Source organism: Trichoderma gamsii, assembly GCF_001481775.2.
Source record: "Trichoderma gamsii strain T6085 chromosome Unknown Scaffold_34.2, whole genome shotgun sequence".
Classification (NCBI taxonomy): Eukaryota; Fungi; Ascomycota; class Sordariomycetes; order Hypocreales; family Hypocreaceae; genus Trichoderma; species Trichoderma gamsii.
In genome coordinates, this window is record NW_020171371.1 from 259748 (window position 1) to 280376 (window position 20629).

Genomic DNA, 20629 nt, shown 5'->3' on the forward strand with positions numbered 1-20629 from the left:
TGCCGAGAAGTTTATATCTGGTATTGGTTGAAAGTAACAACGCCGATGTGGCCGTCGGCTCTTGAGTATACACCCTGATCAGGCTCGGGGGTGACTCCACGGTAACCGTGACTGAAGTGAGCATCAATTTGTCGCTGACCATTGTACAACGGCTTAGTGCTCTGGGAGAAGACGTAGTCGTGCTTTCTCTTGCCCCCTGTTGACATCATTGGCGGAGGAGGAAGTGGCTCCGTCTGGGCTTCGATGGGTGGCAGGGGCGACACCAAAGACGCAATCCTGAGGGGCGCCAAGGATGATTGAGTCGACGACTCCCGTCTAGGCAGCGGCGGTGGAAGAGAGGGTGCAGAGTACGGTGCCGCCGGCCCAGATGGAGGGTAAGAAGCGTGCGAGGGTCGCCTCTCAGTCGATGAGTATGGATCTGAGGGCCGACTATCGTAAATGGCGTGTCTCATGGGTGGAATTGGGGATGGGCTAGGCGCCGGAGGTCGAGCACTGTAATTGTACGGCTGCGAGTCTGTCTTGGCATACGGAGATGGCGAGGCTGCCGTTGGGTATGGCCCAGTAGGCGTTGCAGGAGGAATTGGAGCGCTTTGCGGCTGGGCATATGGGCGAGGAGGAGCAGGCGCTCCATATTGCGGCACTACTGAGTCGCCAAAGGCAAGATGGCCAGGACGAGCAGATGGCGGCGGTGCGTCATAAGAGGGAGGAGGAGGCGGCGGCGGCGGCGCGTGGTGCATTGAGGGAGCATGGTAGCTTTCAGCAGCAGATGGTCGTCGTGATGGCTCTTGTGGCATGTAGGGCGCGCGGTGCTCGCTCGCGTTGCTGACGGATCTGGCCCGTAAGCCGTGAGGATCCTCGGCGGGAGCCGGCGTGACAGTCCGACGCCGAGCATACTCTTCTTCGCGTCGGTCATAGCCGCTACCCTTGCCATCACGCTTCCTCATGCGCACATCACGGCGAATACGGACTCGGCATCCTTGGTCGGCAACAGTCTTGCTGAGGGGAGTGCTTTCCATCAGTCCAGGGAACTTCTTGGCGCTGAAGACGTTGAAGGGCTGCGTCTTAATTTCCATTCTCCAGTCAACACCCGGGGGAAGATCGGATTCTGTAGGCTCCAGATCAAAGTCCTTGGCCTCCTTGGTCGTTTCGAACAAGCTAAAGGAGAGGCGGAAGTAGCCCTCGTGTCGGACGGAGAGATCGGGGAAGATGAAGTATCCAGCCTCAGTAGGCCGGTCGAGATAAGCCATGCCAGACGCAGGAACACCAGTCAGGATGGGAGGGTTGTTGGTAGCGCCATTTTGGACACGGCCATGGGCAATGGGACGGGCCTGCTCTAAGCTCGCATAAAGGAAGAAATTGGCGTTGTAGTCGAAAGTGATGTCCTTGCCTTCTTCAACGGAGGGACCCTCGATAATGCGAAGTTCAACAACAGGCGGCGGATCAACGGGTCGTCGGTCGCTGTTTGCTATATGGGAGTAAGCAAAAAAGCATGACTTTTTGCAAAACAAGAAGGAGATGGAGAAGAGCGATGCATCCATCCATCTGCCACACTCAAAACCGTACCTTTCATTCCCGAACCACATGCACGAGCTCGCTCTGGCTGCTGCAGAACCGTCAACTGGTACCAAAGGTGACGGTTCTCTCTAGTCACGCGGTGAATGCGCTGGATCATGTCCCGCTGGCCTGTTGAAGAGGCCACACTGGACGGCGTCGCCATGATGTCGCGTGGAAAACGTATAATTGGGTGAAGAAGAATATGAGTAAATCAAACAGAGGCTGCTTTGTCGTGTTAGTGCTACAACTTGACTTGGCGGCCATGACTTAGGAGACCGAGGAGAGGACGGCAGCAGCGACAAGAAAGAAGAAGAGACATGTAGCTCTGTCTGCTGAGGAATACGCAACTCACCTTCAAATGACTCGAGGCAGTCTCCGGCCGCCAAACCGTCAGGGCGGGAGAGCAAGGAACCCGCTGTTCAGCCCAGAACTACAGTACGCGGGTAGTCGAGAGTCGTATAAGCATAAGCATGTATAGCAGCGACAACAGGTTGTATCGAGAGCGACCGAGTTGATCGTGCTGTCCTGTATCCTCCTTCGCTGGTCTCGTCTGTCGTCTCTCAAGCCTTGGGCGTTTCTCGAGGTTGTGTGCGTGAAAGGTGCAAGAGGAGAGAAGCCAGCGGGAGGACGAAAGAAGTGGATGTGCGACCGTGTAGGTAGTAAGAGCCAAAGAGGTGAGAGACGCTGGCCAGGGCTGGACAGGCGCTCCGACTAGAGCCAGAGCCACATTTAATGAGGGAGGGCCCCGGGAATCTGGGACTAGAGGAGCGGGTCGCAGCTGAGCCTGGCATGTCCAGGACTTGGGCCAGGACCAATCAGGTAAGCATTGGCCGAAAGGACGCAAAGGGTTTCGTTTTTCCCTTTTTCTGCTCTGCTTAAAGGAGCGTGGAGGGGTGGCTGCTGGGAGGGGGTGAATGGCGCAGAGCAGATGGCAGAGGGGTGTGGAGATTCGAGAGAGCCCGGATGGCGGTTGGGTTCGTTCGGGAGGAGCAAGAGGAGGAAGGATCGTCTCCCCAGCTTCTGCTTGCTGGTACCGCTACCGAGGGCCTGTCTGAGTTATACGGCACGAGCACTAAAACGCCCACTCGGAACCGCTGTAATGCTCGTGCCCGCAGGGAGTTGCTGGTTCTTGTGCCAGGACGGACCGCTCCTGGACCCTGCCGGTAATGTACAGTACTTGGTGCGTACCAGTGCTGGTGCCAGAGGGACTGCACCTATTAATGGGACAAGCTAGCCAGCTTAGTGCAGCTCGGGCCCCTGTAGTGGTATTGCTATCTGGTGCCACAGCGCTCTGGGTATTTGAGTACCTAGGTACTGTACTTTGCAAGCGACGAGACAGGCTGCTGCAGCTCGCCAGCCAAGTACAGGTACCGTGCTTCATATGCTCACCAGCACGGGCACACATGGGAGCACATGGGAGGAAGCAGAAAAGCCAAAAAAGAAACACGCTGTCGCTTGGGCTTCGTGCTGATGAGAGGCTGCAGCCCTGGTGACTAGAAATCTATTGGTTGCGATACAGGCAGAGGGGGTGGCTGGCTCGGCTTCTCCACGCCCGGCCTTTTTTACTTGGTTCCCCAGCGGGTTCCAGACGGTCGGTCGCAGCATGTTTGCTTCGCCAGCAGTGCGTGTAGCTTTTTTTTGACAGTGCTGATGCTTGTGCTTGTGCTGGTGCTGCTACTGCAGCAACCCCCGTTCCCGTGTTTGACGTTAAGATTAAGAAGAAGAAAATTGGCGGCTTGCGTTGCGGGCAAAAAGAAGGAACCAGGCAAAGCGAGCGGGCAGATGCATGGCCTGAGTCAGGCGATGGGCTGATGGCATGAGCAAGGATGATGGGCGATGTGGTGGTTTCTGGGCGCCTCCCGGAAAAAAAAAAGAAATGGAAAAAAAAAGAAAAGAAAAGTCGCCGGCCAAGTGAAGGTACCTACAGGAAGAGAAAAAAAGCAATTCAATGATACGTCACAGGCCCTGCGGTGCGGGACCGTAGCACAGGTACCTACTGTGCCTGCACCACGCGTGTGGCGTCCTAAGGTAGTGGATGGTAGTGGCAGCTCCTTAAAGCTATCAACTTGCCGCTCCGCAAACAGCAATGCCGCTGCTTAAACAGCAATGCCGCTGCTTAAACAGCAATGCCGCTGCTTGCCCGCCAAAATGCACAGAATTGGCGCCTTCGAGCTACCGGCACAGAGCACTTGCCGGTTGTCCCTGGCGAATCCAGAGAAAGTATCTGTACGAGCTCAAGCAAGCAAAGGTAAGGTACTCCAGTCCATCGCTCACCTTCACACATTCAATCCGCCCACAGGAAAGCCAGACGGCTCCACTACCTACCTGTCACTCCGTCCAGGCAAGCAAGCAGCATCAATCCAATAATGTAGGCCTATTCGATATCGCTATTGGAATCACTGCGGCTTCGGTGGCGCAGACCGGACTGCTCTTCAAGATACCGCCTTGCAGCAGCCAGCTCAGCTGAGTTTCCCTCTAGTGCTAGTAGTTATCCCTCAAAGTCCGAAGCCCTGGCAAAGAAAAAGCAAAGAAGAGGGGGGAATAGCGCCTCCATATCTTAGAGAGAAGAAGCAGAAGAAGAAAAGAGGCGCCAGCCGCCAATGGCTTGGAATCTGTAGCGAGCACCACCTTCCTAGGTAGAGGTACCTACCTCAGTTCGCTGGGAGGCACTCAAGCTTGGGACAAAAGCTTCTTGGACCACGCGGCGTCGCGGGCAGCAAGAGCGTGCCTCGCGTTTCCTGGCGACAAGAACCTGGGCCACGGAGCCGGGGTGTGCGCCACATCCCAAGGTTTCCCATATTGCGGTGGATCCAGACCCGAGCAAGGGACGGGCGTCTCGCACGACTACCATTGGCACGGCATGCGGGCGAAATGGCGTCGGTGATACCAGAGCCGCTCGCCTGTGCGTTCTGACTGCGCTATTTTGCTGGGGCTGCTGGCCGGATGGTACTCGCTGGGACTGGCTGGGGCGCGCAACCAGGGTTTTGGAGGGAGGGCCAGGCGCCGTGAGTGGCCCGCGGGTGGCCCGTGGGTGGCCGTGGCCCGTGCTGGACTGGCATCCTGTTGCCGGTATTGATTGTCGCCCACTCGCTCGCTGGTCCTTTGCCGAGTGAGATTGATGGGAGCGCTGTTGGATGCGTCAGTGATTTGCGCTTGACGGGCAATGGGGAGAGCGATCCCACGGGTCTGGCACCGGCCCTGGGGAATGACTGGCCATTGGATGGTGTGTCGATGGAACGGAGGCCCGTTTTCGCAGCAGTCATCTGGCCCAGCTTCGTCAGGTAGGCACATCAATGGTATTGTTGGTAGCTGGCGGCGTGCAGAAGGCAGGTAGCTGCTACAGTGCCGCTCGTGCTAGTGATGCTCGATGACACAGTCCGGACGACAAGCCAGATCGCCCGGCCACCAAGGTAGGTACCGGGTGCAAAGAGAGACCGTCTGTGAGACAGCCAGCATCCGCATCGGGTAGGCTGCCTAGTACCACGTTACTGTACCAGCATGGCCATATACTGTAGTGTACAGTATTGTACCGCTACTGGTACCACGCACAAATGCCTTGCTTTTCTCTCTCCTCTTTCTCCTCTTCTTGCCAGCGCCTCGTGGACGACTGGGAGTGACCCGAACAAGCCCCCCCGGATGCTGCAGCGTCCGTCCAATCCCAGCATCCCGTTGCCTGCGTCTCAGGTCTAGCCCTCAGAAGATGCCATCCGTCTGGTATCCATCTGGTATCCATCTCTGCCCTTCTCGGCCGCAGATGCATACGGTACAGTACGAGACACTGACAGAGCGAGCTACTGCTACTATACTATGGTAGCTAGCAACAGCCGCCAGCTAGAATACCCAGAACCCGTTGGATCTGCTTCTGCTAAGCAAGCTTGACCACTCGGCCGACGCCGGCCCGCCATGGGTCTGTCTGCTAGTCGCCAGCCCTGCCTCCCTTTTCCCTTGCTGGCACATTTCGCAGAATCCTAGTCAACTTACCAGTTGCGGTCAGTAGTGCTACAGCAATCTCCATCCATCGTCAGCCTAGACTAGACGCCCCAGTCTTCTCTTGACACATGGTTGTCCCGCCCTATCCACCTCGATAGAAGAGAAACGGGGAGTATCGTTTTTTTTTCGCTGGCGGCTTGTCATCCCCCAGAGACCCGTCGCCCATTCATTTGCCCATTCGTGACTAAGATCGCACAATGAATCCGTTAGTCTGGCGCTCTTCCAAGTGTGTGTCTGGCTATTGGCAGTAGGGGATTCTTCCTCCATCTCTCCAGCCATCCGCCTCTTTTGAGCACGGGCATCGCAAAGTCGCACAAGAGAAAGGAGAGAGGAGCTTCAGTCTATGCATACCTATACCTGTACTTGTTCGAGTGCTGTACTGTACGCTGCAGTACAGTATTAACAAGGCTCGCGAAAGAGACAAAACGAAAAATCTTGCCGGGGTATGGGGGCCACAGAATGGACTTGTGGATCTCGTGCTTCGGTCCCATACGAGGCACTGCCGTGTCGGATCATGCAATCTGACATGTCATATGTAGGGCCATTTACTGGACATCCACCTGCAGCAGTTGTGCCACGCTTTTTTGACGCACTCATCCGGTAGCGCTGCTGTGCCTTGGGCGTCTATCCCCTAAAGGGCACGCATTTTGCTGCGTGCTACCTCGTACGAGCACTTTTGCCTCTCGGTGCATGGTGACCTTGAAACCCCCTGTAAACTTGCAACGAGATCATGTACCTAGGTATATACCATCAGTTCGTTCCTACCAGTAACAAGTGACGCATTTGGGATTTGCCAAAACGGTGACACAATTTGTTGCTTGTACTTGTGATCAATCAGTCAGTCATGTCGTGGGGAACACAATATTGCTGTGTTGCCAGTAAGACCCGGGGCGTTTTGACGTACAAGCAGGCGTAAATGGGCCTCTTGTATCGTAAGTATTGACAGTATGGAAGAAGCGATACCACGGAGCATGTCCACATGCTATTCCTGCAGGTCGCTGTACTTCCGGTAGACGAGCACGTTTTTCTCACGAACATGCTGCAAAAGTATTTCCGCCTGCGGCGTTAATTCCTTCAAGGCTGCGGTCTATTTTCATCGCCACTGGCAATGCCTGCACAACATGCTACTGGTCGACGCTGGTAATCGCAGCTTTGCCGTTGCAACCCTCCACCAGCGGCTCCCCACGCAAATACCGTCATAGTCGCTCTCTGTACCCCGTAAATGTTATCAGGCAAGGCACGGCAAAAGCCCCGGAGCGCGTCAAGAGGCAAGAAAAGAAGCACGGAAGTGCTCCGAACGCTTATCGTGCCTTTTGGACGGCATGTGCGCTTGGTGGCCTGAGCAAACCTAAGAAAAGAAACAAGAGTAGAGGCACAGGTCCGATGGTGCTCTGCAGATGGGCAGAATGCAAGATTCCGTACCGTGCAGTACTTGAGAACCTACCTATGCTAGACGCCACCACCATCGCCAGTTCGTTTGATGTTCCTGCTGCTCAGAATTTCCCCGCCAATCCTGGCCGCCTCCATAATTTTTTCCCCGCTGAGATTGATCTACAGCGCGCCTGGCTTTGTTCGCAGGAGAGTCCCAACGAAGCTATTGCAGGCAATAGGTATCAGACCGATGGCATCATTTTGACTGCAGCCAGCAATCTAGTGCTTCGCATGTACCGTACTGTAAAGTCGATTTTCTCGAGGCAAGGTCGTGCAAGAGTTTTCGATGGTGTGAATAATGACTGTCCCGTTGAAAGCTCTGCGTCTGTGCTCCAAGCTCTGCGTCTGTGTAGTACTTGGTAAGAATATGCATCTCGAAATAGCAGCAATACCTACCATCCATACAGGACACATGGCCAATAACGGCGAGGCTGCGTTATCAGTAGCTGCCACACAAGAACAAGTACCTTATTCCTTCCTACATCTCTCTTTTCTCCTGTAACGCCGTGTGCTTGTAACACTACAAGCAGGCTCGTCTCTATTGCACCGAAAATCGTACCTGTTTGGTGGACCTTGCATGGCCCCCGTTATGGAAACGCAAAGACATGATCAGCTTCAGAGCAGGCACCAGGATACAACGGAAGCCACTCCGAAATTAGGTGGGTTTCAAACGTCCATGTGTTCCTTTTCTTCTTTTCTTCGAGCCACGACAGGCCACAATCTGGCAAGCGAGCCGTTACATGCCATTCCATGTCATGCTTAGTGCTGCATAAAGTTATCAGGGCCACGCGGCATCCGGGAGTGAAGGGATGAGCCCAGTACCTACATGCTGCAAGGAAGATGGTTTGAAAAGGAAACGTTTGGTTTTCTACAAGACATGTTTGGATTCCGGCCCCGTTCCCGGTGCTCAGACATGTCGTAACTGCATGGGCAGAGGCAAGTTATGGGCTACGTCGTACTCGTTTGGATGCACATCGAGAGTGGGAAAAGAAGAAATTGTGAAGGAACAAGCACCTACTCTCACTGCGTACTGGCAGGGAGCTTGTTCCTACGAGCGTGCTGCTGCCGGCGAGTTTTGCGGCTACATTTTGCTGCTACATTTTGCTGCTGCAGGTACCTGATGATACGAAGCTACTACAGAACGTCGCTGCCTCGGCAGGAAAACACACGACGCTCCAGCTCACAAGGGCAAGAGCATCGGCTGGCCGTGCTCCTATTGACTTGTTCAAAGCACGTAGCCCGTATGCTCCTGCTGGTGTATTCATCTTCGTGTTAATGCTTGCGGCAGGAGGTGTCCAGCCGAGGCTCTTCCTCAGCGATAGCTTCCTCTTCCAGAAACTCTTGGACATGGAAAGAGAAAGAGAGAAGAAGAAAAAACTTTACTATGCCCCTGTTCAACTCTTTCATTTCCTTGCTCATTCATTATCATCTACAAGTACGATCCCCTTCCTGTCAGATGCAGCGACGAAACGCTTTTCCAGGGGGGGCAGATTCGTTCTATTTCAGTCAAGGATATGCTTCCAGGCGGGTGCCACGCCGCTTCAGCATTGGATGAAGGTCAGCAACCCGATTGGGCGTGTCGGCCGAGATCATCTTGCGGCCCTATTTACCAGATCGCGTCCGACTTATTAGCTTCGCACCCCCTCCAAGTCCTGCCCGTCCGAAAGCCCGTCCGTATATGTGGTGCTGGAACTGCTGGAGCCGCTGGAATGCTACCCTCAGAGCTACCCTCAGAGCCTATCAGCGTCGCCCGGCTGCACACGACCGCTGTGCCGCGATGGCCCCTTACCTCTAATCTTGGTAGGCGGAACAGCAGCTGCGCCCTCGCCTCTTCCAAGTCTTGGGCTCCGCTCCACCGTCACCTCTACTCAACTCGTCGGGCCAATTGGTGTCTCGCATCGTGGCGCTATAGACAGCTACAGTAGGCTTCCGAATGGAATAGGCCCTGTTTGCAGAGCGGCCTGTCCAAGGCTGTGTGCCCTGCGAGCTTGCCCCACAGCCGAATTTTCTCGAGGCCTATTCTTTGTAAGTGATTGCTCATTTACTGATCTCGGCTTGGCTCCCAAGGGGCAGCAAGCCTTGTTCACGGCCAGCACGTATTAGGCGTCTGTGCCCCAACGTGTGTAGCACCAAGAAGTAGCACAGGGAGTTATTGCTAGTTTGGCTGCTAATTTTGATTGCAGTAGTAGTACCTACAGGCCTACTATTCATCACAGCTTAACCCGACGGTTTTGACTGACAACCGCTATTGACGGTAGTCGATAGGAGTGGTACAGTATACTAGAGTATGTAACCACGAATCCCCGACTGCGTGGCACCAGGGCTCGCAGCATGGCACGATTACATCCCAATTTGCCTTCTCAAGCCTGGTCTCCTCCGAACCCGCGGCACGAAGAGCTCGAGTAAGTAGCGGCAACACTCCGCAGCCACAGACTGGCCAATTCGTAGTCCCAAGCCCAAGGTCGAGGTTTCGGGCGTCTACACGCAGTGCCGAAACCGTCGATACCAAGTCCATGGAACTCTCTCTCAGCTGAGCATTCCAGCAAACAACACGGCTTCCAACAGCCACCAAACGACTCGTGCACCTATTCGCCACCCGGCCAATGGATCGCGAGGTCCCCAGCAGAGATCCTGTAACCGGTCGCTGGTACTTGTGCCAACATGGCGGCCCAACAGGCATTCACAAGTCAGCGGGGGTTTGTTCGCACAGCTCCGTCCGTAACTGCGTTGGCACAAACACGCCAAAGATTTTAGGGATGCTATAATACGTCTTCTTGCCCTCTCGCCCACTGCCGACGGCTCACGCCAAGGTGGCACCATGCTTTGGCGCAGGCGGCTTCCATGTTGGTCGCAAAAAGGTGTCGCTGCCGGCTTGGCCGCCCAGAGCACGAGCGTTGTATATGCGCTACCTGATCAGCACTAGCAGGTCCCATCACTGTATCCGGCATCATCTTTGAATTTGGACAATTGAATGCCTTTGCTTGGCTTTGCTCGCAGAGTCTGTGCTTGCCAAGGCTGGCGTTTACTGGGTGCACATATCTGCAGGCCACGCCGCCGTCAGATGGTCAAAGCTGCGGACACAATTGGCATCATAGCCTGTCCTCGAACAAGTGCATCATCGTTCGTGCTAATGCAAGTTTGCAGCCCGCAGATCATCCAACTCTCGTCCAGATCTGTATAGGTAGGTATATGGGGTAATTACCTTCTACTGTACTGTGCTACGTACTCTCATTCCTCATACTCAGACACGTTTCCAGCACCAGACGGCTTCTAGCCCAGGAAGAAGGCAGCTAAGGCAGATCTGCTCGAACGCTAGCACTAGCTGCAACTCTAACCTCAGCTGGGACACAGTTCCTTGAGCATTTACCACCAGCCACTCAACTCAACCACAGGAGAAGCAAAGTTCGCATCCAACCGCAGTATCCATTTGTTTCCTATGGAATCCACGTGGAACGCGCTCAGCTAGGAGCCGGAACTGAGCGCTAGACCACATACATGAGAAGCCAAGGATTGACATTTCACTAACATGACCAAGGACCGTCACCTACTATGCATGTCTCATTCATAGCGTCGTTCAAAGTTTGCAAGTTTCCGGCCCCCTACTCATGTCATCTAAGGATCATCCGGGAATTTTGTGGCACTCGAAGCGGTGGTGGTGGCTGGACTAACAAGGCCCTGTTGGTTGGGCGTATCGTCCAAATGGGCGTTTCTGATTCATCGAGTCTCCTAAGGCTAGTCGCGAGAGCCGTGCTAGATGAGAGGTATTGGTGCTTTGCCAGTCACCGCCAGGGCAATTTCGTCACGGGAGCACATGGTCCAAAGCCCACAAGCAACAAAGCTCTGTTGGAGTTACATCCAGTGGACTTGTACTAGCTTGAGACATGGCATATCTCGTCCTCTAATAGAAAATAAGTACTACCCGGAGATTCAGAGACAGGCGCTAGAGCAGCGAGCTCCATAGGAGCAAACAACTGGCATAACCCATCATTACCGTACCCCCCCGCCATGGGCTGAATCACCTAGTATTACCACCTGTCGAGTAATACAAAATGTGCTCCACAAGGGGCCATCCGGGTCTCCAACCCCCGACTTAGTGCCAGCAAGAAGTCTCAGAGAAGGCTCTGCGTGTCTAAGAACATGTCGAGATACCTCACTACTACTACTGCCATCGCCTTGGGGGGTGACTGAGATGGTGGCACAAACAGTTCTCCCTACGCCTTATCTCCAACTATTGGACGCAAAACACTCCGGCGACATGCTGCCTAGTTTCTCTCTGTCTTGCCGCTGCGTTTGGAGCCTTACTGTACATGTGACTTGGTCCCCCTTTCCGCCCTGTGAACACGTTTAATCGTTACAGAGTGAAATCTTGCAGAGTCTTATCTTGGGGCTGTTGGCTGTGCCATCTGTGTTCTAAACAAGACTCTTTTCGCCTTCTTCTTGATCGGCAGAGCTATGCCTCTTCTTAGCATGCCGCATACCTGTGCGCGGACGGGCGATGGCCATCCGCAGCCCCTTTTTCCAGCTCTCTGTCAGTTATAACACTAGATCGAAGGTTTATCAGAATATGCTTTGGCCCAAATCGTTAAAGTTAAGACGTGATTCTTTTTCGGTAAATTGATCCGTAGTGTCTGCTTGTGTGAAAATGCTACAGATGGATAGATGGATGGTTCGCTCATCAAGAAGTTGAGGTCATAAAAGTGTGGGATGTTTTAGTCCCCACAAACTATGTATCTTGAAATTGAGCTTGAGAGTATAACGAATATGGTCTGCGCGATGAGACGAGACACTGGTCTCTAAGCTTGCGGGTGAGATTAGACATCAAGTTTATACCGCTGCTGCATGTTGCTAATATTGGCAATGTAGATAGTACTACTAGATGTCTGGGGGGGGCGTATCTGCTTTGCCTCTTTCGAGTCAAGAATAGTATCAATTTCTGTCTCAGCGAAGACAAGAGGACTCCATCAAAGGGTCGTGGTAGCATCACTCTCTCTCTCTCTTTCTCTCGCTCGCTCTCTCTCTGATTAAACTCCGCCTCCATATCTCCTCGTCGAAGAAATAACTGTTAGTACTTCTCCATCTTCATTAACAAATCGCGTGCGCGCGTATACGTGTAGGGGCATAGGTATAGGCATGATCCTCTCTGTTGTTTTCTCTTGAATCTTCTTTTTGCCTCCCTGCATTGGGCTTATTTCTTGTTTTTGAATGCAACACGCGAGGACTCAAATTACCGCCCGTGAATAGGCGGCATATACTATCTATTCCTTGTTGTAGCACTAGAACCTTTTCTTTCTTTCTTTTCGGAATCGGGCGTTGTTGGTTGGGTCAATGTGTGTTTTGCGTTGGTGACATGGGATTTTTAAAACTTGCAGATTTTCTGACAGGGGTTCTACTGTGTTTTTGATCACGACCCAACGGAAGATAGTAATATGTACTATTTGAAATACTAACATGTATGAGCGGACCAACGTGCATGACGGGGGGCTATGCTTTCGTCGAAGAAAAGTAAATATAGAGAAAAGAGTGAGTGGTATATGTAGTGGACACTGATATCGTCGATGAGGAAGCGTGGATGGAGTTTGTGTTTATTATAGGGTATGTATGATGAATATAAATAGAAAAGAGACGCGATGATATGCCAATCGGATTTTAGTTTACAGAAATGGCCTGTGTTTAATGTAGGCAAGGCATCTTTTTACAAAAGTTTGTGAATCTATTATTACTGTGAATATGATGCGTTGATACTTTTTTGAGGAGATTCCTATTAAGCTATAGATCAGTCGCCTTCTGGTCATTTGCTAATATTTCATTCTGATGAAAAATGAGACTTAGCGTCACTATGCTCAGAATTCCATTTTGAGATTGGACACCTTCAAGACATGCCATGCACATATGAATCAGCTTCAGGGAGAATTACTCGAACCCAAGGGTAAGCAGCTACTACCCTACTCTGGTCCCAACGTCACGAGCCTCTAGACGAAGCCCACCCAAATAGATCTTAAGAGAACGTAACATGCATATCTCAAGAAAGAAGAGAATGAAGAGAAAAGAACAAATTCGCTGTTGTCATTTTTGAGCAATGTACGATAGTCGCTTTGTAATTAAACATGCCCTGTTCCACCCCTTTCCTCTTTCTTTGCTTTTGGGGTTTTTAGGTTATAAAGCCGTTACTCCCAATATCCATGCTCGTATCAGAGAAGTAAGCATACCAAGAGATTAAGAAAAAAAAGGACAGTATCAAAGCAAATCCAAGAGTATCCCTCCCCCTCTTTCATCTTCATCGCTACCTTCGTTCTTCCACCACTGGCGTCAAACTGAATCCCAGCCCTTGTCGGTTGCCCATTGCCGCATTCTTGCTCGAGCGAGCCGCCTCTCCTCGATGTCACTCCATCATCGAGGGTTATTACTAGTAGTTATACGTATAGTTTCCAGTTTCATCATCACCTGCCAGTCCGCTTTCAGTTGCGCTTTCATGTTCGTTATCGTCTCCATCCTCATTTTCGTTTGCACCTGCGGCCATGGTTGCGTCTCCATCTTCAACTTCGTCCTCGTTTTCTTTATCGGATTCCCTTGCGGTTTCATGTTCAACTTCAGCTTCGCCTTCACTAATGACGTATCCGTCTCCATCTTCGGCTCCATCTCCATGTCGGTCATCGATTCTCATTGAATTCAATATACTCAATGAACTCAACAGGGCTGGATCATCTTCATCTCCAACGTAAAATTCAATCGTTTCTTCGTTTGATTCTTCCCGTTTCTTTCTCTTATTTAAATCATTCCAAGCCTTTAACCAGGGTGGTTTTCCATTCTAATAAGCAAACGCCTTGTCAAGCTGGTATACTGCCGTCTTGGCGCGTTCTCTCACGTCGAGATCTCTGTCGTTGTGTTTGAGAAACTCCATTCTGGTGTGGAATCCTAGCTTCTTCAATTCGTTGGCCCTCATAGACCATTCTTGCAAACTCTCGTCGTCGTGGCCTGTAAGGTTTATGATGAAGTGGCACACGGCGACACGGACCTCCTTGTCTCGGTTGCCAATCTGCTGGTAGAGCAACTTGAGCAGATCTGTCTGCCTAGCAACTAGCTGTCGATGCTGGTGTGTGCTGGCTGCTATGTGGACCAAGATGTAGATTACCGGGATGATGATTTTCGCATGAGGGTGGATGAGTCTTGTCTCCTGTCCCGGCGTTGGCGCCCGTCGAGAAAAGGGATGAAGCACCTTGGCTTGTAGCTTTGAGGACAACAGGTCAAACAGCCGATCTTGGCCAATGGTTCTGAACAGGTAATCAATCATCTCTGTCGTATCATAAGGTGACTCCGCAGAGGCGCCCACCCCGAGCCCTACCAAGTTCCTGATGAGCTCTAGACCCTGTTCTTGAACGGCAACTTCATCATTGCGGGATCTCCTTTGCGAGTTGAGCTCAGTTTCACGCAAGCTGGCGAGCTTGTCTTCCGCTTGGCGGAGCTTGGTTGATCTCGAAGCATCCAGCTTTTGTGGATTGCCATTTGCTGCAAACATCCATTTCACCAGTTCGTCAGAGGGCGAGGCATCCATCTCTTCATCCACATCCACATCAACATCATCGCCCGACGGCTGGCTAGGCTGGGTGTTATATGAACCAGCACCCTGGCCATCATCACAAATAAGTTGTACCAACCAATCCGGATCAAGCTGCTCCAAGCAAGATCGCTTTAGATCGGAGCTCACAGCAATAACCAGGTGTTTCAGAGCCCACAATGCATTAAGCCGCAGAGCAGGGTTATCAGAGTGGGCGTGTTCACAGAGGATCTTCATAACACCATTTTCGGCCAGTAGCTAGTAACTGTTAGCTTGATAGTCTTGTATTGTGGGCGGCATTGGCTCTGAAAGGAAGGAGAGAGGATAGATGCTATTGTAAAAGGGGGGAAGAAATGGGATTGACAAACTTCGCGGACTGGGCTAGCTTCCAACACTAGGTTACAAATGGCAGCTGTGGCAGCAACCTGGACATCAACGTCTGGGTGCCTTAAAAATTTGAAAACTGGCATGGCAACCGAGTGATCAACCAAAGTCGTTCGCAATATGCTGATGGATCGCGAGAGCATCCTGATAACATGACATGCCGCGACGATGACGGACAATGGATTGGCGCCATATGCTGATGAGACGTTGGGCTGTTGTTCAGTCTCTCCGCTGGGTTTATCCTTGAGCCGGTCTTTGATTTGTTTGGGGCGTTTGGGATACTCAGTGAGGGACTCCATTACATAGGGAATGAAGTCTTCTTCAACCAGGGCCTTCCGATAATCTTCCTTTCCAGAGGCTACGGCGCCAATGGCTTTGAGTGTAGATTCTCTTAGCCTTACACGATGCGAGAGCAGCGGATCCTGGCCAAGCTGTCCCAATTGTGAAGATGCAGACGGACCCTCAACATCCATATCAGTATCAGGCTGGGGAGACCAATATTTCGTCGCCTCCAGGATGGGCACAGAGCGATAAGCCCGCCTCAGAAGTTTTGTCAACGTCTTGACTGCACCACAATCGTAAGCGGCTTTTTGGAGCAGTTCACTGTCAGTGATGAGACGGGCTAATGTTGCCGGTGCTTTCTCCAAAATGAGCTGTTGGGATTCATCAAAGGTACTTTGTGATTCAGCCTCCTCCTTGTCGTTTTTCGTAATCAAATCGAGGAGAATTGGCACGACTAGCATGGCAAGACTGGTTTCTCTCCATCCTTTGCGTCCGAGTCCAGCTTTGAAGAGCGCTGTCAGAATAGTGACTGCCATGAGTCTCCCATAGCCAGACAATGATCTAGCTTGTATAATCAGCCAGGGGATGAAAGGGCTCTCGACCTCATCTGATGAGTTGTCTAAACCCGACTCCAAGACAGCAGGAGAGACAAGCCTAAGGCCGGGCGTTTGGCTTGGAGTTCGAGATTCAGGGCGGTCTGGTGTATTAGTGGAAGAATGGTGATGAGACTGAGGCGGACTGCGAGCGTTGGAAGAAGGAGGAGGAACCTGAGGCAGCAAGTAATCCATGACCGTCGAGCCTTGGATTTTGGCGCCGCTCAGATTGCTGGCTTCAACGGCGATGGAAGGGAAAACAGCGAGGATGGCGGGAGAGTTGATGAGCCGAGTTGCTCTGTATTTTGACTCTCCAAGAATGGCTGCGACCGCCGCAAGCACGGGACCAATTTGTGTTCCATGAGGAGCTTCTTTAGGGAAAGCCTCATATAACCCATCGCTGTAAGCCTGTGCCTCAGCTCCTGGAACAACATGGCCTTGGCTGACGGCGAAGCTGGCCAAGCGCGACGCGAGCATATCCAAGACACCAGACTGGATCAGAGCCTGCTGGTGTCGTTCCTCTGTGCAAATGCGAGATATCAAGCTGGCCACAAGCTCAACCTGGGTCTGCTGCAAGCGGCTTGATGACGTAGAAGCAAGTATGAGACATAGAGATTCGAGATGATACGGCGACATGAATATTGCGTCGGCAAGAGCAAGGCTATCGAGTTCTGATGACGGGGATGCCAGAGCAGCTGCATCTGCAATGCCGCTAACGGCCTTGAGAGCGGCAACGACGATTTGCGGCGGGTTGGCATTGGGAGATGTGCATGCGAGGATGGCTGGAAGAGCCCGGGAGGCGTGGACGGACGGTAGAAAGGGAGGGCCACCTGTAAATAAAGTAGTATCACACGTCAGTATCGGCTGTTTAAGTGGAGGGGGATCGAGCAAAGGTGCAGGGGTCTTGCAGGAGTTGACGTGACGGATCTCGGGATGCATACCCTTGGCGAAGCTTGTGATGATCTGCAGGGCTTGCAGCCTCACATTATCTTCCTCTGACAGAGGCCGGCGACTCGACACCTGTGGCCTAGCATCTTTGCTTGTGCTCGACTTGGCCGCAGGACGAGCCGAGGTCAAGGTCCTTATAACGGGCTCCAGCACACCCAGGCTGACCCACGTCTCCTTCTTCTGGTGGTGTCCGATGATCTCATTCTTCAGAGCTTGTAGAGCTGTCGACTGCTCGGGGCACGTTTTGGCGTTTCGCAGCTGAGCTAGGATCGGGGAGTTCTGGGGTCGCGCCATGGGAATGGGAGTGCCGGATACACAAGCGGGTAGCAGTGGGATCTATAGCGGAGAATGCCGAGAGGAGCAGAGCGCCGGGATCTCGTCTGGTGTCGACTGGAGAGACTGAGTCAAGATTGGCGATTATGCTTTGCGTGCAGAGCTGCGCATGAGCTGTCGGAGCAGACTATGATGCCGATACAATCGATCAAAGCAAGAGAATCCCGAACCAGCTCCGGCGAATTCGGCTGGCAGAGCTTCGTGAAGCCAAGTAAGACGTGGGCGCAAGCAAGCAAAGAAATACACAAGAATCGTGGCAATGATGCGTCCGGAGCAACAGATGACAAGCGCGTAAGTAGATGATCGGAATAGCGATGACGGCGCAGAGGCGTAAGTAAATTGGCGATGTCAATCCATGGATACACCTATTCAATGTCGTTGATACGGCGTCTCTGGTGTCTTGCAGTCTGACGAGATGTCACGCCAAGGCAAGTCCGATGCCGTGGCACGTGCATTATGTTATCTTATCGGATCTCTGCTAACCTACTTTCTTAGATGTCTCCATAAAATGGCGAGATTTGCCGGCTACCGCTTGTGGCCAATTAGTGACGAAAGCGGAGAGGAGGTTCGCTATTAGGTAAGTTGGAAAATGGTAGTGGAAGAGTTCTAGAAGAGTTGGTTACACGGGGTAATGGGTTTTAATATCTTGTGAAGGATTGGCGGCCACCACGGCCATCACGGCCAATTATCTTGAGATAAGCCAAGAGCTTTGATGTGCCTGTTAAGAACTCAAACTCATGGTTGGCTATGACATCTGCCGGCCTGTATTCAAGAAGTAGGTACACATGAGATCTCCAGGCTTTGGGTCAAAGGTCCACGAATGCGTGCATGTACCCATAGAACTTGGCAACTGCTCCGTTACCTACTAGAACTTACACTCCATCGAAGACTGACTGCAAACATCTCCCTACAATTGCAGTTTCACCAACGACTGTTACATCTACAGTTATCGGTGTTGTTTGAGCATATCGATATCAAGCATCGACAATGAATGGTGCACTGCGCTTGATTGGGCAAGGCTTTCCTGACGCAATCAGAAATACCGCGGACCATCCGCTCCCGTCTGCCGGCATCGAACTCCGGAACGAGAAGCTCGCCTCAGTTCTTGTGCGGCATTTTCCCTCTTCCGCCTCAACCACCAGCCGTTATCGTCAACTGCGTTTAGTATAAATACTGCGGCGAAAGTCTGTAAGTTTTCATAAAGCTAGATATCAAAGGACCAAGCGAGCTTTCACACGTGAGAGCTATCGGGACACGCAACCCTGGACCCTGGTCCCTGGTCCGCATGTTAGTGCTCCATACAAACACGCCGGCAAAACGAAACATGATCTGGTCCGAACGGTGGCAGTGGCAGTGCCAGCAATAATAAGGGGAGACGTTATCCAGCACCCCAATTCTGTTATCCAACCCTCCAGCTTAGGCGTGGGCTGCTGCCAGTATTATTGCTATTGCTACTGCTACTACTGCTACTACTGCTACTACTGCTACTACTGCTACTACTGCTACTACTGCTACTACTGCTACTACTGCTACTACTGCTACTACTGCTACTACTGCTACTACTGCTACTACTACTGTTACTGCTGCTACTGCTACTGCTACTGCTACTACTGCTTTTACTGCTGCTATTACTGCTATTATTAAAAATAGGATTTAGCAGTTATGCACATGTATCTTAATATATGGAATAGCTGCCTTGTAACGCTACAGCTGGGGTGTTGGATAATGAGATTGGGGTGCTGAATAACGTCTCCCGTGATAAGCAGCGTAGCACGGTAGCACCAGTAGGGCAGAGAGCTCTCTGTTTCCCCCCTGCTACATAGTTCTTGCAGCCGCTACAAATCATAAACGAAAACTCCCGCTGATATAAGACATGTCTGAAATCCGTGTCTTGGACTCGGGCCACTGCCGCTAACGAATCACCGGGCTTCTTTGCACCACGAGCTGGCAACAACAGGTGCTCGTTGAGCCACGACCCTGCAGCACGCAAACGACAACTCATCTCTTTTTGTGCTTTGATCCCGCAAGATGCCCCTCGCTGGCGTGGTCTGGGGTCAGTCTGGGGTACTGTAATTGCTGCTACTGTAGTAGTTTCGTCTAACAATAGGTAGCCTGTAGTACCTTAGTGGTGGCATCTACATGATGGTTTGTACCTGGTACCAGATAAACATCGTGATAAAGCCCACAGTGATTAGACGAGAGGCGCCTTCTGACATCCGGACCGGCGTACTTGTACAAGCGATGCGGGACGCACGCGAGTCAAAAGGTGCGGTCAGACTAAGAAATAGCAGAGAGACGGAGAGGGAGCGAGGTTGTCAGGTAAATGTCTGGTTGTTATTACATAGTTGAATATTCTACTTTGACGTTATAAGAGAATTGGTTGGGATGCACGGGTTTGCTGTTTGCTCTATACGCTGTTTTCTATAAGTTAATGACAGTCGACGACACCGAATCAATTCCGTTTTCGGAAAGCAAAGAGATTTTTCTCGCAGTGAGTTTCGCGACTCTGCTCCACCGGCGCCAAGTTCGTAGTACCGATACTTCTGGGTCCCAGCCAAGGATGAGCCGCTGAATTACTCGGACAGGCCGATTAGGTCAATACCTTTGTAGCATTGCATGCTCCATCGTACTTTTTAGTTTTGGTTTTAGGTCTCAGAGAAGCAGTTCTCCGAAAAAGAGGGACAAACTGGTTAGCAATTTTTTTCTTCCCTCTCTTTTTCGCTTTTGCCTTGTCTTTCTCTCTCTCTCTTTTCTACCCTTTTCATGCCAGAACAGCCACCAGCGTTCCGGTCCCGCCCCCAAGTATCCCGGTCGGAATACTGCTAGAATATTGACCAATCACCGCGGCGAGGTTCCGATCCCGAGTGCTGTTGCAGGATTTTTGATGATGGGGATCCGTCTCACTGCTGCTGAATCTGCGTATACAAGTACATATACCGGCGAGACGGTGCTGCTACAAGTGGCACAACTTGATTGAACGGAACACCTCTTATAACAGCCTGGAAAGCAAACGAACGTCAATACGTACCCCCTCTCGCGGTGGCATTCAGCAAGTCTACAGTGCGATAAAACAACACTTGAGAAGCAAACAGCACTGGACACTTGCAATTCGAAGCGGCTCTGCTGGCCCCCAATCCCACTCATTTCTCCCGAGGGTACAAAGTATCGCTACTTACCCGCTAATCACCCCCTCCGTCTTTTCGCCCTGCGTCCGTCCCGCCGCCGGCCGATTCACGCCATTCGCTGGATCGCCCTTTTAGACCTGCGACTATTACTATAAAATCTTCCTGGCTCGGTGCTTCGGTGAGCCTTTTGGGTTCGCTCCAAAAAAAAAAGTCGAGATCTGGCTGTTGCACGTTCTTCACGATTGCGTCTCACTGCATTTCGCCAGCAAGCCGCTGCCCGGCTGCCTACCGCCGGCTGTTCCGATTTAGGACGGCTGGTGACCTTTTTTCTTGATATCGGATCCCGCCAGTCGAACGTCCTGGTCGCCGCTTCTCCCTCGATCGCCAGCATCGCAGCGGCAGTCCAGAAATTGGAGGCGAAATACAGAACGGACAGA

At 52.0% G+C, this 20629-nt stretch overlaps 5 protein-coding genes across 5 annotated transcripts; 1 reads left to right on the forward strand and 4 right to left on the reverse strand.

Annotated features, from left to right (window-relative positions):
- Positions 1-11: 11 nt before the first annotated feature.
- Positions 12-1717, reverse strand: TGAM01_v208328 (hypothetical protein; the record flags this gene model as incomplete). Its single annotated transcript, XM_018807913.1, has 2 exons — positions 12-1465; positions 1564-1717. The coding sequence occupies 2 exons, from the start codon at positions 1715-1717 to the stop codon at positions 12-14; spliced, it is 1608 nt and encodes a 535-aa protein (XP_018658818.1).
- A 2469-nt stretch (positions 1718-4186) lies between these two features.
- Positions 4187-4817, reverse strand: TGAM01_v208329 (hypothetical protein; the record flags this gene model as incomplete). The annotated part of the gene is made up of 2 exons (XM_024550301.1): positions 4187-4681; positions 4737-4817. The coding sequence occupies 2 exons, from the start codon at positions 4815-4817 to the stop codon at positions 4187-4189; spliced, it is 576 nt and encodes a 191-aa protein (XP_024404958.1).
- Positions 4818-5580: 763 nt separating this feature from the next.
- On the reverse strand, positions 5581-5688 carry TGAM01_v208330 (hypothetical protein; the record flags this gene model as incomplete). The annotated part of the gene is made up of 1 exon (XM_024550302.1): positions 5581-5688. One exon carries the CDS (start codon positions 5686-5688, stop codon positions 5581-5583), a length of 108 nt encoding a protein of 35 aa, XP_024404959.1.
- A 3111-nt stretch (positions 5689-8799) lies between these two features.
- Positions 8800-9161, forward strand: TGAM01_v208331 (hypothetical protein; the record flags this gene model as incomplete). Its single annotated transcript, XM_024550303.1, has 2 exons — positions 8800-9000; positions 9159-9161. Coding segments are annotated over 2 exons (204 nt in total), but the record flags the coding sequence as incomplete, so codon positions are not given.
- Positions 9162-13780: 4619 nt separating this feature from the next.
- Positions 13781-17028, reverse strand: TGAM01_v208332 (hypothetical protein; the record flags this gene model as incomplete). Its single annotated transcript, XM_018807911.2, has 2 exons — positions 13781-14785; positions 14896-17028. 2 exons carry the CDS (start codon positions 17026-17028, stop codon positions 13781-13783), a joined length of 3138 nt encoding a protein of 1045 aa, XP_018658816.2.
- Between the last annotated feature and the right edge of the window lie 3601 nt (positions 17029-20629).